Source organism: Hylaeus volcanicus, chromosome 8, assembly GCF_026283585.1.
Source record: "Hylaeus volcanicus isolate JK05 chromosome 8, UHH_iyHylVolc1.0_haploid, whole genome shotgun sequence".
In the NCBI taxonomy this organism is placed as follows: domain Eukaryota; kingdom Metazoa; phylum Arthropoda; class Insecta; order Hymenoptera; family Colletidae; genus Hylaeus; species Hylaeus volcanicus.
Window position 1 is genome coordinate 507,786 of NC_071983.1, and position 16,266 is coordinate 524,051.

Here is a 16,266-nt window from a genome sequence, read left to right on the forward strand (position 1 = left end):
CATGGGGATGCTTCGACGCACCTCCAACCCCTCTACCCAATCCTCTTCATATTGATTTCCTCCGGGGCTGAGTGCACCTGCCATCTCTTACCGTCCCCTTGTGCTTCGCCGAGCATTCTTTACCATCGCAGCGCCCAATTTTTCGCTCGGTTTATCGACACCGCGATAACGATCACAATATCTACGACTAATTGCGTGACACGCCAGTTACGCCATTGGCACGTACCAATTTTTATTCATTTTTTCTTGAAATTTTTTGGGTGAAAGTAAAACTTGACAACAAACTATTGAGTATAATAATTGTATTTATTATGGAGTTAACGCTAAACCTACCACGACCGGTCAATGGACCGTTTTCAAACTTTTCTCTACAATTTCTCTTTACAAAATATAAATTACATACAATTGTTTCATGTATTATTCACTGTTTTCCTATTTCGGTTAGCTTATAGTGTTCGATCTTGATCGTAAATGTTTTTCAATATTCATGATTTCATTGGAATGATGTACATTAGCCCAACTAAGAGTATACGTGCCTTGAGCTGACTTTGTACGATCGGTAACGCATTATCATCCTGCAATAACTTCACATTAACTGCAATGGAGGAAAACTGAAATGTAAACATGAAAAAATAAGGAAAAATATTCCTAATCCAGGCTGTAAAATCGAATATGCGAATATCAGTCATTTTTTTTCTGATATCGAATCGTATCCGTAATCCGCAGCTTTCAATTCGAACACAGAAACACAGGTGTCAACAACTTGACACAATCTTGCAGCAATTTCTAAAAATAAATACAAAGTTTATAAAAATTATTCAGGATAAATGGGTCGTAAAATAAACAAATGCTATATATAAAAATATTGAGCGATAATAATACCGTTAAATAATTATATATACAGGGCCAGCTTCGCGTGAAAGAACAGTGCCCCCTCACAGGAAGCGTTTTAACAAGAAAAAAACGAAAAATTGTAAGGATTAATAAAAACAAGTGTAGCATTTCGCGCAAACTAATAAAATAGAGACTGATCAAATTATTAATAAACTCTTGAAAAGACTGTCTTGACAGTAACTTAAGCAATAGGTATCGATGAAATTGAAAACTAATTTTAAATTTATTTTTAATACGTAACATGAGTTAAGATGGATGTAAATTAAACATTTCATCGCTAGCAACTCTAACACCGGCCCTGCGTCGACGCTTTTGAACTCCTGTTTCTACCAAGGTTTCCCAAACGTAAATATCGACGTAATACAGGCACTTTGCTAATTAACTCAACTTGCATTTAACCCATTCACTGCCAGATAATTTTAGAGTAAAAATAAAAAAAATTTCAATAAGCAAAGTTATTATTTTGATAATAAAATAATCTTTGCTTTTTTTTTTATCTTTAATGAAATGTTTATTGCAAGTATGTAACAAATAAACTTAATATGTGATAGTAAACTTGTTCTTTAAAAAAAAAACATTGTATAAAATTTTCGTTCATTCTGTCCAATAATTCCTAACTCAAACGGTTATAAGCTATAAACTTATTCAATGACCAATTGCAATCAAGCCAAACTCTACGAAATATGTAATGGCAGAGAATAGGTTAATTCCCAAATGATAAAAAGAACTACGAGAAGCAACGAAGACCAAACTTCACAACTTCATTGTACAACCTCGCGTGAATAAATATTTCGTCTTTATTTCAGAGAGACACCCTTCCTTCGCTCGTTAGGTACAATATATCTTACAGTATGGTAATACGAATATGATTGCGCGTTACGGTGAGAGGATCATTCGGACTAAGTTATCGTTAAAGCTATGTAACACGCAGACACTACGCACGCACACAAAATATAGTGGTATTCCTGAATCTATAGAAGACTCCCATATGGATCCGGAGCATCGCTCGTTATTTGCATTTTACGCGTTAATATTTATTCAGACGGACAGTCAAAACGGCCCGTTCCCTTTTAGGATCGGTTACAAAAAATAATTGTGTATGCGTGTGTATGTGTATACACACACAATCTGTATATACATAAACATAAAAGAATGATACATCTCTCTCTCTCTATATATATATATATATATGTATCATTCTTTGTTTCTTCTGTTAAGCTAAACAACACATTGGCTGCGAGATCGAGTTGCCTTCACGAGGTCGACCGACTCGTTCTACTCGATATTAATTTATCTAACGGACACGTTATTGGCACGTACGCTGTTTCTTTGGACCGCTGTTACTATCGAAAACCAAGTCAGAAACTCACAAACGCGACGGCACGCCGATTCTCGCGCCTCGACCACGTTCGTGCTGCGAAAAGTAACGCTTGATGACGCCCATTCAAAGACGAGCAAAAGTCACATTTAGAAAGACTGAACAGCTGACTGAGCATCATTTCTTAAGCAATTTTAGAATTTGAATTATAAAATTAAATATTTCATAATGGGCCGTTTAACCGTTCGATCACTGCTCAAATTGTGCAATTCATGACGTCATGAATAAATTGTTTGCTTGGTGCTTTTATTATTAGGGGTACAAATTGATCCTGTGCATTTATACTCAATCATTTATAACTCTAGCTTAAGTAGAAATATTCACTCGTCATGTTACTTTGAAATACGTATCGACCTTTAATGTTCTTCGCCTGATCTGCATTGCAATGAATGTATGTATTGTATAACTTGAGTCTTAACCTGTTGACTATTACAACGTATGTATATATGCCATACAATTCCGCTTATTACTATTATTTTAACAGATTACAAGTGTAATTGATAATTATAACAATTGTTAAAGAATAACAATAAGCATAATCTTATGGCTCGTCGATCTTATATCTTCGTGTATGTAGGTACTCTGCAGTGGCCATCAGGTTGAGACTTAATCTATCTATTTCAAGTAAAGGTATAAATGATTGAATATAAGAGCACAGAATCAATTCGAATCAAATTTTGCTCCTCTCTGTTCACGTTATTGAACTTTTATCAAGGTCGAATCGCAACTGTCTGCGTGAATGACTAGGTACTTCATTTCCTTTTCGACAGCATCAACCGAGTCCAGTCGCGTGATACTTGGACATCGTGACGTAGAAACGATCTGGAAAACGACGAAGACACGAGAGATAAAGGAAGATGCGTTTGCAAGCTGTCGTGACCCGTAAATCGATTAGAACAGGGATGGGAAACCTGCGGCCTGAAGACCGCATGCGGCATTGTCAACTGATCAATTGTGCATCTTCATCATTTAGATGGTATATTCTCATTGAAACTAACATTAAACAATCGTTAATTTTTAAGCAGAATATCACAAGTAACTTGGAAATAATATTAACTTGTTTTTGTTTCTTAATACAATATCACGTTTCAGGATAAATTCGTATCTTATTTTGAAAAATTAATAACTATTAGTGTAAATTATAACGATATTTTCAGTCGTCGTATTCGTAATGTAGTTTGTATTATGTATAATATGAAACAATCAGTATATCGAATTGTCTTCCTAGTTTGCTTTTGGTTCTTGTTCTTAATTAAAAATGATTTTGCTTTTCCATAATGTACTTTTCCCTCTCAGTCGTTAACATAAAAACTATGATTATGCAATAGTTATATATCTAGTATGTTAATATAGTTTCCATATTTCTTAATGCCCATTATACTAAATAGTTTAAACAATTGAAGATATCATTACAACTTACAGTAATTAATAAATGTTCCCTTTGTTTCCATCTTTTTTTTTTTCTTTAATAGAAATAACAATAACTTATGTATATTATTGCAAAAGATATGTTTTCGTTTTATTTTATTTATTATTCTAAAGTCTGATATAATTTTATCCTGAAGATAAAATTTCAACTTACCATACGAACTCGGTATGCGGATTAAAACTAAACTTGCTTTTCTCTTCATTATAAAGTTGAAAATTATATATTTATAAAATGTAAAAACAATTAATCTATAATGCAAAGATTAAAACCGTAATATCTTTACATAACATTAATACTCCAATATGAAACGAAATTAAAATTGAAACGTTGTAAACCATACTAGCGTAAATCATGTTTTATTCATTTTGAGAAATCCTTTTCTTCAATGAAAGGATTAATATCTTTTTTAGTTTAACTTACACCACTATGACTTTCATTCCATTCAATGAAGCTGTGTAACTATTGGCTGTTTCATGAAAACTATTGGTTTCACGAGTAGATGTATTTTTAATTCTGTTAAATATTTAAAACCCTAGACAATTGTCAGCTTTTTCATATGACATCCGACCTTCCAATGCCAAGATTCCCCACCCCTGGATTAAAACGCAATTGCAACCCCAAACTCCACTTTTCCCTGTCACTTTCACACCTCGTTTCATACAACTTCTTATCTTACACAGTTACCCCTCCCCCCTCCGCACGCTATAATCCGTAAACAAACTAGAGACTCTTTCGTAAATTACATATCTTAAAATTAAGTACGTCAATGGTGGCTTGCTGCGCTTCAAAGGAGTTAACTTTTTTTTTATAAATATCGAGATTGCATTAACGTGCAAACACGGAGAACGTAGAACGGTGGTCGATGAAACTGAAAGCGGAGCGGCACGATCATCCTCCCCCTTGGAGGAGGGAAGACCGATTTATTCAGCATCGTCGAACACCGAGTCGATGCTTCTCGTTATAGAAAATCACGACGCGCGCAAAAACGGTCGAGTACGGTAGAATCTCACCTATTAATTAGAATATTTTATATTAAAAAGTTCCTGTGGCTCGTAAAGTTAGTACGACAATGTGCGAAGATTAGAAAAAGGTGCGCTATAACGAGTTTAATCGGCGTTTTACCGACATTAAATGTAGGACGATGAAAACGTACGGCGTCAATCGACGGTTTTGTGCGTAACCGGAGTTAGTCGAGCCCATTCATTTAAACAAGGGACACTGTGTTAACGTAATTGTGACGAACTGGTTGTTTTTCGACCAAAGATTTCTGGCAGTATCGGTGTGCGAGAGAACGATGCACGATAAGTCACAGAAGTATATTGCTGACATCAAACTTGTATCTACATGTAGGATAAAGTATTATTTAGATCCTTATAGATAAACTTATACATCGTATTAAACTTTCAACTGATATACACTTCTCGTGAAATAACACAATTATAGACATAGAATTTCTAAAATAGTTTGGAAAGTTTCATTACATCGAAACATGACACAATTCACTGTAAAAATGTTGATTATGATTAGTATCCACTGTAGAAATATAAATACTGATTGATTGTTGGTTCTTGCATAGTTTACTTAAATTCGATTTTCTTTTTTTTTTTTAATATAGTGTATATTTTTATCGATACGGACAATGTAATATTTCCTCTAAGAGGCGGAAGAAATACTTCTGTGGCTCACTGTAAATACCTACGAAATCACGCGCGTTGATAAACGAAACCCCGCTTATATGGTTCATTGTCGGTAGATCGATCGATTATTAATAATCGCGAGAAATGAAAAAAAAAAGGAAGGTTAAGTGTTCCCATTGGCGTTTCTCGATTAAAAGTACGAGAAAAGTATTGCATTGAATGCCTAAACGCGTTAAACTATTGGTTCCATGTTTGCGCGACGCGCGCCGTCCAAGATGACAAGCATGCGCCGAATAGAAGGACATTGGAATATTATTATTACCATGAATGCATGAAATAAAGCAATTACACTCTAATCAGTAATAAATGTAACCAGTCGCCAAAAAATGTGTTATTTGTGCAATCCACAAAATATTGTAACAATAAATTAAAAGCAAATGTTATACATAATATATAATACTATATTTCACTGTTTTGAAAACAAGACTTGACGCATACACGAGCTAATTTGGCGACTGTGTTCAGACTTTTCCAAGTGTTCCTGACGATGTTCAAATGCTACACGTAACCTCTTTATAAAATGCTGATCGAATTCTTTTTGGGCGAAAAAATTCTTTTAAGCATTGAAAAATTATATAGAACACGTATACATATAAGCAGCAATTCCATAATAACGATTACTTAAATAACTCGGTTAAAACTTTAACTGTTTAACTAATAAATACGGTAGGAAACCGAACCCCTAAGAAAGGCATAGCATCCCGACATCGCCAGAAATTCTTAAGACGGATGCTTTCATCGTTGATTACATACAATGGCTTGATTTCACACATCGACGATAGCGTTAACACGGCAGGAAAAAGGACTCGCCTCGAGGACAGTGTAGACAGACAACTGTGAAGGGTAGACTGGGTCAAGAAGCATATAGATACACAACTTCGAAGGACTCTTAAAAAAATAATACTGCGCTCGTTTCGTTACATCGAATGCGGGATGGAACGTTCTCGACGCGACGACAGATTCAACCTAACAATTATGCGTCACGTGATACATACAAGTATATACGCGGAAAATCGTATGGTGACACGTATAAGAATAAGCGCTGCGCGTTGACAGTATTCGCTCGGCGGCACCGGCGCTCAGTCCAATGATTTCGATCTGTCTAATCTATGGTTACTTTCAAGGTCAGAATTTGTACTGGCATTCGTGAGACGGGAACGACGCTCCTCCTCCGCGTTCTCGACGTTCTCCGTCGAAGACGACGCGCCGTCGAAAACGAAAGACTCTAATATCACATTGCTGGATGGATTTGATTGAAAAGAACTCACGCTAGCGTTTGCCGTGTCTTCTAAAGGACTCGCGTCACGGGACGCGTTGGTGATTGCTTTCGCTGGCTCTGTGTTAATAAGACCCTCGCAGGAGCGAGGCAAAGTTTTCGAGAAAGCCCTCTCAACGGAATATTCCTCGCATTTCGCGTTACCGGCATACTTGCCGGTCGCTTTTAAAGACCCCCCATAGACTCGTCGGCTCCTCGAGAATTCGGATTCGAAATCATCCGACGAGTTCACGGTAGATTTGGAATCGTTCACGCAACTCCCGTCCGTTTCTTGAATCGAGAAAAAACCTGACGCGGAGTCCGTTGCGATTCGGCGGTGCTCACCCCAGCTTTCTTCGACCCTTTCGCTGGTATTCTTCTCCTCTTTACCGTGGACCTTGGAGATCGATCGATCGTTCGTCTCCCAGAGGCTCTGCTCTCTGCTGCTACCCGCCGTACAATCGATATTAACCATCATATACCTATCCACCCTCGGTGCCTCGAAACTCTGATTCTCCGGGTCCGAAGTGTCCGACGACTTGTCCATCGAATACGGAGCGTAGTACGTCGAGGCGCCTTGATAACCACGACTGAATCCGTCCTCAGGAACGAAGGGTTGCTCCTGGTAGTCGAAAGGAACACACACGTTCTGCCTGATCGGTCCGTCCGCGACGCAGTACGGGAAACGCGTGAACGGGCCAGCTTCCGGGTTATCGAGCTGCCGCGGGCTAACATTCCCGTTCTGATATTGCGTGCTTTGGTCCAGACCTCCGTTCAGTCTCGTGGAAGGATTACATCCGTACGAAAAACATTGCGGCACGCTCGAATTCGGTAGAATGCTCGGTGATTGCGCGTTCGTCCGCGCGTTCGAGGATTCCGGCGAGGCGGGATTCGATATCTTACCGCGTGTTTGGGCTATCACAGTTTCGTAACTCGGGGGCGGACCATACAATTGATAGTACGGACAGTTGGCGTCGTTCAATACAACGCTCATGTTCTGGTAGTGTGTCGACGTGGTCGCGTTGCCGTTGTACGCTGGCACTGCTCCGTTCCTTTGAGGACCTGTGAATATAAAGCGTTATTTTAGTCAGGTCTTCAAATTTACATGGCATACGGAATAGGCTATTAATACATGATTAATAATTAATTTGGACTATAATGGTAGTTAACACTAAAACTACCGGAAATCAACAGATACCTATCGTAATAGTTAATAATTGAGTGACTTTAGAAAGAAATTGGCTCATTGTCAGATTGACCGACTTGGTAGTTTCAGTGTTAGTGTTAAATTACATTACTTTTATTACAAATCGACTGACCGAACATCAGAACGGTGCTGAGCAGGTCTTGACGTGGCAGCTACTAATGGAAAGTAAATACTTTCACATTTCTTATTGTATCATCATTAAAGATCGTATATATAAATAAAAATAGAAACACCGATCCATTGATAATAGTTTTACAAATGTATAACGAAAAAATAAAAAAAATATTATATTGCGATAGTAGTTGCCATACCGTTACATGGTTGCCACATGCTTTCCCTGTCGAATGGTTTACGCGTGGCTGAATCTAGGCTCAAAATAGAATTCGGTTCCAACCCTCCATTCACAGCATCTGACCGACCCAATTTTGTAGTATTAAGCCAAGGATTACTATATCGTACAACTTCCAGAACATAGCAGTGATTTGGATGATTTTTGAAAATCATCGTCAATTACCAATGTGGCACGCACGGTACAAAATTTTGCGTTAAATCTAATCGACTCAACGAATGACAGTGAATGGAGTACGATGAAATGAAATTCAGGTGGTCTAAACATTCGAGTGGCAGTATAGAGACGCGATCGAACGGATTGCAAGCGGTCCATCGTCAGGATATACTAGCCTTTCCACATACGATGCAGCAACACGGTATTCCTCGCCGAATCGTAAGTGATGCGAGCTCTCTGAACTTGACAAGTCGGCCCCCGAAGAGAACTTTGAGCTCGAGGGTTGGAAGCTCTAGTCGGAATGGCCGATGCGGCCGCTCTGTACCTTCCTTGCAACCAATATCGATACCACCAACCGCCACCAGAGCATACCAGGAACATGATTATAACCAGTATCCTGTAAACGGGAATTCACGATAAATTTTACATGGACAATAATTAAAAAAAAATATATGACAAGCAATATTTCGGAGATAGTTCATTGTGTGCCTACCAGTAATACCATAAATGATGGAAATGCAGTCCAGGTGATACACAACAGCCAATACCACAACAATATTCTGTTCTAGAACACCTAGAATGGAAAATTGTATAATTACCTAGTTAGTTTTGATCTGCTTATTTTTAATAATCGTCATACATATTTGTTTGTTTTTGTTATTTTACGTATAAAGATAAATGTTTGTAATCTTCTGTTCCGCTAACGGAACGGAATTCACAAATATAGAGGGTGTCTCGTCTCAGATTAAAGTTTAAAATATCTTTTGTTGATAATTCGACGACAGCTCGAAAGAAGAAGTGCTTGTGACTGAAGGGGCATGTAACATAATTACTTTAGTTCCAAGGTTACTGTATCGGACATTTCAAGGCCACTTAAGCTTTCTTCGTTGCAAGCTTTGCGCTTTTTTCGATATAGACAGAGAGGTGACACGATGTAACGATTTCGATCGCATGATGCAGCACACGTTTCGTTTGCAAATTCTTCATTCAATTATAAAGGATGTAATACGCCTCGATTCATCTTCCTAACTCTTTATATTTGTTACAAAACGATATAAATTTCATGGAAAAAAAAAAGAAAGAAAGAAAGAAAGCTTGAGCTGCCTTAAAATGACGAAAGTTACGGCGCGAAAAATACAGCGATTTTTCGAATGGATCCTTTCTCAAACTTTGTTCGTATTGACGTAAAACAATGGAAATATTTAGAATCTCAGTCTTAGAAGATGATGCACTCTGTAATAAAGAAAAAAAAACTTGTATCGAGCATCCTTAACATTGACGTCGCTAGTCCACGATACAACACTCGGATCCTTACTTTATAAAATATACATATTTACATATGGAAAACTCACTCATAGTACTTTATTTCTCCAGGCATTTCAGAGGCACAATATTTTGCTTCTGCCTAAAAGAAGTTATTGTTTTAAATCGTTTAGTAAACCTATGATACGATCAAAAAGAAAACAAAATTAAAAGTGTATAAATGGTGAACAACGAGAATCGAATCGCGATGACATCGATCGTATTCGCAAACACCGAAAATACAACACTCGAAAGAAACGAAGAATTGAAGAAATGAGTTTAAGAAACAAGCAATCATTGACACTTTGTTGGACGTTTCAAAATAAATGATAGCCAAAGTAAAGTTGCCGGAGGGAAAAGTGAGCAACTCACGTATATCAAGCACTTTGACGTTCCGACGAATATCGCCAGCTTTTTCTTCGCGTTCCGCGCCATCTTCTTTATAAACATTCACACTTTCGGTCTTAACGAGAAAAACCAAGACGTTCTGACAGAATGTTTTGACATAATCACCATTTCGCTCCGACTGTCATGTGCACACAACATTGCACACCACTTATTGATTTCAATTTCGGAACTTCACAATGACGTCATCAACTGTAAGGCTACCAACATAAACCAGCCATTAGATTGGCACGCGTGGAATATCGCTTCGTTTGATTGAACTTCAAAGCCATGTTGAATTTACTTACTGTTGCATATTACTTATACATCTATATTGCGTTCAACTTAACAAAGGAATATATTAAAGTTTAAGAGGAAAATCTTTGGTGGGTTCACCTTTGCACGGTAGAGATTTTCTAACGACTACATACACATAGTCATGTCTCAACCGACCGGTAGAGCCATTGACGTCACAAAGCATTACAAGAACAATATGGCGACCGTCATAGAGATTAACGTAAATACGTGTAATTACAAAACGTTCGTCGTCATTTCATACTTTACCGACCGTAATAATATTTTTCATTTTGACAACATTAGTACTATTCGATCTTTATTTTATCTATTAGAATCATTTTGGATTAATATTTATATAACGATGAAAGCATAAAAAGTTATTTTAATAGTGGGTAACAAAGATTGTCCTAGCAAAAATCCTATTAATAGGCTACCAGTCGGTAAAGCGTCTGTATTTAATCATTAACTACGTTAAAGAATTGTTATTATGGGAGAACAGCAGTCAATAACTGTTGCGTTAAAGAATATTATAGTAGTAAAAATAGAAATGATTAAAAGATAATATATTGTCTCAAAAGTTTTTTTCTGAAAAAGTCCAAGTTGATTTGAAAACAAATAGTTATTACAGTAGACTAGATTATAAGAAGTCTAAAACCAGAAGAAAATTACGGAGAATTACTCATCGAATCAATTAATCTGCGATCGGTAATAAAGAATGAAAAGACGTCGATATCGTATTCTTCTTGTTCTGTCTTTTTTCCACACCGCCATCTAGTAACGCAATACTGTATTACCACACAACTAGCCTTCTTAACACGTTACCGACTGATAGCCAGGGGACACAATCAATAATGTTTTTTATCTTGGTAACATTAGTATTATTCAATATTTATTTTATTTATTAGAAACGATTTTTATTACTATTTATGTAATATTTCATAATTCATATAATGATGGAAGCCTAAATTTCCTATGTTTAAATGAAATCACGTGATTGTAACAGAACCGAAACAAAAGGAACTATTCGTTGAAGAAATAAAGACAAACTAGAAATCTAATCTAGGAAGGTAATATTAGGAAAACTGTTTTCAAATCAGCAATATTATTTAATCATTCACAATTATTACAAACCAAGATTTACATCATTGTAAAATATATTTCTCTTTTACTAGTATACAGTTCTATAGTTTGCAGATATATCATTACCGAAAACCAATAATGAGATATCATGAAATACACTGCTTAGAGCAAAATTTTATGATACACTTAAGAAAAATTCATCCATAATGCAATATTATTTATTTAAAGTATTAGAAAATATCCCATTATTGGATTCTCAGGAATAGTGGAATGTAATAATGCAAAAATGGTAACTGTAAGAAAATCATTATTTCTGTATAAATGTATCATGAATAGTATCCACTGTATTAGACTATATAAAATGCACCTACATGCTTTTTACCAAAATTTTCAAATCTTGAAACACATCTTTGTTGCTTTTCAATAAGAATACATTTGACCATTTTGCAATGCAATAAAGACGATGCAGATAAAACAGTTCCATTGTTCAACTTTGTTATTGGTATAATACAAAGTATCGACTAACAAAGTCACAAACAACCTTTATTATAGAGAAACCTTTGTTGCATCTACTCGTATAATACAATCTTTTGTTGCTGAATCCTGATTTACCATAGAACCTGACTTACTGTCTCCCTGTGTAGACATGAAAGTATAGCTAATTTTTAAATATTTTTTGAAGAATGGAGCATACATCCGTCGAGTGCTGCAGTAAAAACAAAGACAGCAGAATGCCAATGCAGTCAACACTCCAAAGGTGATAACCCTATTAACATGTATCAGTAATACTATTTAAATGCTGGAATTTATTACTCTATAATAAAGAAGATATTACACATACGTTAAAAGTAGTGAATCAAAATTTGTCTCCTTGCAGCAAACATTATCTCCGCAGCAATACTCTCCAGACGTACAGGAGCCCCAGATGCAATAATGTACAGAATTCTAAACAAGAATTAATATTTCAATGTATTTGCAAATTGAAAATATTTATAAATGCTATCTTTCTTCTAATGCAACACTCAGCAATAAACATAAGTATTTGAATTACCATTGAAAAAGTATAAAATAATCGAAACAATAGTTTCACATAACAATTAATGACAACTGGTGGGCCAAGCGCAGATGCGGGGAAGTGGAACTGTCTGACAGATTGTGGATTGTGTTACACGCGATTGCGCACAATGAACACGTAAAAAGTACTAGTCGACAACCAATGGAAATGATAAAGACGTGAGCCTATCATAGCAACAAAAGTCATGTGTTCTGTGAGCGTCAAAGCAAGATTGTAGTGTTATAAAACAAAGAATCGTATTAATTATACATTTATGAAAAATAAAGAATAATTAATTAAAAGATATCAGTGGCGCTATCTTACTGTAAATGTTGGAACTATTTTCACTACAAACTTGGGCCTTTTCCCACCGATGGCGCCATTAACCGAGTCGGTGTGGGGATTTTCCCCTAGGCTTGGTCAGGTTGGTGCTACTGTCGCGTCGGCGTGGGGTTTTTTCAGAGATTGGTGAGCGTGCGACGTTCGAGCGTGCAACTGTTTTAGACCAGAGACGCTTCGTTTTACGAGCCGTTACGTGCGAAGTTAATATCTGAAAAATTAGTATTATTATAGTATTAAATAAATCAAACAAGTTTCAGAAGTTATACGTCTATCACGCATACTATCATTAGTAAACCAATCCCCACATCTGGTGACTCCGATGTGATCTCTGGAAAAACCCCACGCCGACGCGACAGTAGCGCCAACCTGACCAGGCCTAGGGGAAAGTCCCCACATCGATACTAATGGCCCGTGGCCAGGGGCCAGGGGGACCAAGCACGGTTGCGGGGAAGTGAAACCATGACAACTGGTAGATATTGTCAAAACATAACTACGAACTATCTATATATTCTATCTATATAACAAAAACACAAGCTTCGTTTTCAACAAATCACATTTATCCCTAACCAATAGTTTTATTATGGATTGCGATGTCGGCATAAGTGTAGAATAAACGAAGAAAACATATTTGAAAATCGGATTTTATCGAACCATAAATAAATTGCAATCTACGACCAATGATAACTCGCCAAATATATGATTCCATTTAGTGACGCTTACAAAAATATATCAGCGATTAAATGCCCGTTCATGTTTCATACAAGTGCTATATCAGCAATGAGTGTCTGTAATCGGTGTCCAAATAAATGATACATAGAAGAGTTTGTGCAAATTAATAGGTCGACTTAATAAATACGGCAACGTATTGTTAAATCTCAGGTCACACAAATATCAACGTGCCTCGGTAGCATTGTTAATTAACACTGTTCGTACAATTGACAGTAGAAGACCAGCTGATCGACAGAAACGCAGAAGCAAAAGTTTCCTGACAATGGAAGAAGCTGCCGTAAAATTAATAATAAAAGCGCCAAATCAGCAAATTAAAGATCAAGTTGTGGAATGTGATATCGGATGGACCATTGGCCGATTAAAAGAATATTTGTCGGAAGTTTATCCTAGTAAACCAGTGAGTTTCGTTGCTTTTATTTATGAGCTCGACTGTGTGAAATTTTGTGAAAGCTGTAATCTCGATTCTAGGTGAAAGTAAAATGTATTAGTAATTGAAGGAACCATAAATCTGGACAATTTTCTTGTTTTAAGTATTTTCGAAAAAATATATTTTACAACATTAACTTTTTTCATAATTGAACTTTAATCACTGCTAATTGTATGTGTTATCACACTTCTTTTTGTTCACGACCAGATATGTTTGTTTTTAATTTGTATGGATTAAATTCATTTATTCATTCCTAATTCACAAAACTATAGAATAACAATAAATTTACAAATAATATTTAAAGATCACACAAAAATACAGGTTTGTATAGTTGTAATAAAAGAATGGATTGTATTTCTAATTAATATATACTTTTAGGAAAGAGCTAGTCAAAAACTTATATATTCAGGACAACTATTAAATGATTCCACGTGTTTGAAAGATGTTTTGAGACAATACGATGGACAAGAAGATCGAGCTTATACGGTCCATTTAGTTTGTGCTTCACAGAAAACAACTACAAATAGAATGACATCTGAGCAAGACTCGGAACATACAGATCATCAAAGAGTCACATTGGCACAAATAAGATTAATAATTGGAAATGATGCACAAAATCAGGGTCAAGATATTAATAATGCTGTCATACAACAGTCTCCTACTCAGCTATATTCTACGCAACAATATTTTGATCCACGAAATAGTCAACAAATTGCTTGGATGCAACAAGCATATACACACTATTTTACACAGTATATGCAACTGTAAGTGATATTCTCATTGTAATTCTCCAAATTTGTTTCTCATTAATGATAAGAGGTTTAAAATTAAACAAAGAATTGTTTTAAGATAAAATTTTAGTATGAGATTTTCAGCATCTGTTACCTGTGAAATTGAAAATCCACCAGCTAAATTATAAATCTCGATTACAAAAGATTAGCAGTCACTTAATATAATACTGTGTTTTGTTATAGAATGGCAGCACAAGGAATTCAAGTACGAACTAGCATTCCATATGTTCAGCAAATGAATATCAATACAAATGATAGTGTTCAAAATCTACATATGAATACTACAAATAATAATAATAACAATAATAATGTAGGTGATGAGCAGCAACAACCTGCTGCTCAAGATGCTGATATTAATGGTGGAAACAATGGTGCTGCAGAAGATGGTGCATTTGATAGAGATTGGCTAGATTTCTTTTATATGCTATCCAGAATTATTGTTCTCTTCAGTATAGTATATTTTTATTCCTCCCCACTAAGATTTCTCATTGTTATATTTCTTGGATTTGTAATGTATCTGTAAGTTTTCATACATATATATTTTTTATTAATGGATTTTACAGTATAAAAAGAAATTAATAAGTTAAATGCTTTGTAGATATCAGATTGGTTTCTTCCGAGGTCATCCTATTCCATTATTTGATAACGACCGAGTAGACAGAGTAGATAATAATAATCAAGCATGGCAAAATGAAGCTGTCGGCCCTCAACCTATGCAGCAGCAACAAAATGGTCAGTTACCAGCTGTACAAGCAGAGGCAAGAACAAACGCAAATGAAGAACACGAAGAAGAAAGGCCTGGTGCACTAGCTTTCACTTGGACATTCTTTAGCACATTTTTTGCTTCACTTATTCCAGACCAACCAAATGTTATCTAATTTTATCGAGTGTCAGTTCATTGCACTCAGTCTTGTTTAAAAGTTAATTTTCTTTCTTATTAAAAAGTTTAAACCCGATGAGGTGGTCTCTTTCGGCATATAAATTGATTAATTATTAGGAAGAATCAATCATTCTAAAAATAACTTCTGCAAAACATTGTTTTGTAGAAGTTTGATGGACTTTCAAGTATATGAATCTTGTATACACTAACACGTATAATATAAGTACATACATATATTAAATACATATATATGCATAAAGTAAATAACATTTTTATAAACATTTCCATTAATATTTGTAAATTTTTTAATATTACTTTATTCATTCATAGAGACTTCCTCGGGGTTCGTAAACATATTACACTTGCAATCAATGATTATTCCATTGAAGGTGATTGTTAGCTTCAATTTTACAAGGGATTATTAAAAATCATCCCACAATGTTTAAAATTTGTTGATAATAAACTTTCTGTTTTTGTAGTTATAAAAAAAATACAATAAGAAAAATATATACTGTGTATATAAATTAAATTATTGTAGAGCTTTTAAGCTACTTATAAATATAAAAACTGAAAAGATTAATAGTAAGATTTAAAGCTTGCCAATGTTTATTTATA

The 16,266-nt window shown here is 35.5% G+C and overlaps 2 protein-coding genes across 4 annotated transcripts; one reads left to right on the top strand and one right to left on the bottom strand.

Annotated features, from left to right (window-relative positions):
• Positions 1–1,668: 1,668 nt before the first annotated feature.
• LOC128880735 (uncharacterized) lies at positions 1,669–10,750 on the bottom strand. 3 transcript variants are annotated; one of them, XM_054131117.1, is made up of 6 exons: positions 10,360–10,750; positions 10,040–10,272; positions 9,718–9,766; positions 8,859–8,939; positions 8,542–8,762; positions 1,669–7,715 (listed from the first exon to the last, which is right to left on the bottom strand). In XM_054131117.1, exons 3-6 carry the CDS (start codon positions 9,741–9,743, stop codon positions 6,478–6,480), a joined length of 1,566 nt encoding a protein of 521 aa, XP_053987092.1. In that variant the 5' UTR covers positions 9,744–9,766; positions 10,040–10,272; positions 10,360–10,750; the 3' UTR covers positions 1,669–6,477. The 3 variants fall into 3 exon arrangements, with proteins under 3 accessions (XP_053987092.1, XP_053987091.1, XP_053987094.1); XM_054131116.1 differs by having other exon boundaries at positions 9,718–9,770; XM_054131119.1 differs by lacking the exon at positions 9,718–9,766 and having other exon boundaries at positions 10,360–10,749.
• A 2,766-nt stretch (positions 10,751–13,516) lies between these two features.
• LOC128880795 (homocysteine-responsive endoplasmic reticulum-resident ubiquitin-like domain member 2 protein) lies at positions 13,517–16,158 on the top strand. The gene is made up of 4 exons (XM_054131249.1): positions 13,517–13,950; positions 14,359–14,744; positions 14,955–15,290; positions 15,370–16,158. The coding sequence occupies exons 1-4, from the start codon at positions 13,816–13,818 to the stop codon at positions 15,647–15,649; spliced, it is 1,137 nt and encodes a 378-aa protein (XP_053987224.1). The 5' UTR covers positions 13,517–13,815; the 3' UTR covers positions 15,650–16,158.
• The last annotated feature ends 108 nt before the right edge of the window (positions 16,159–16,266 follow it).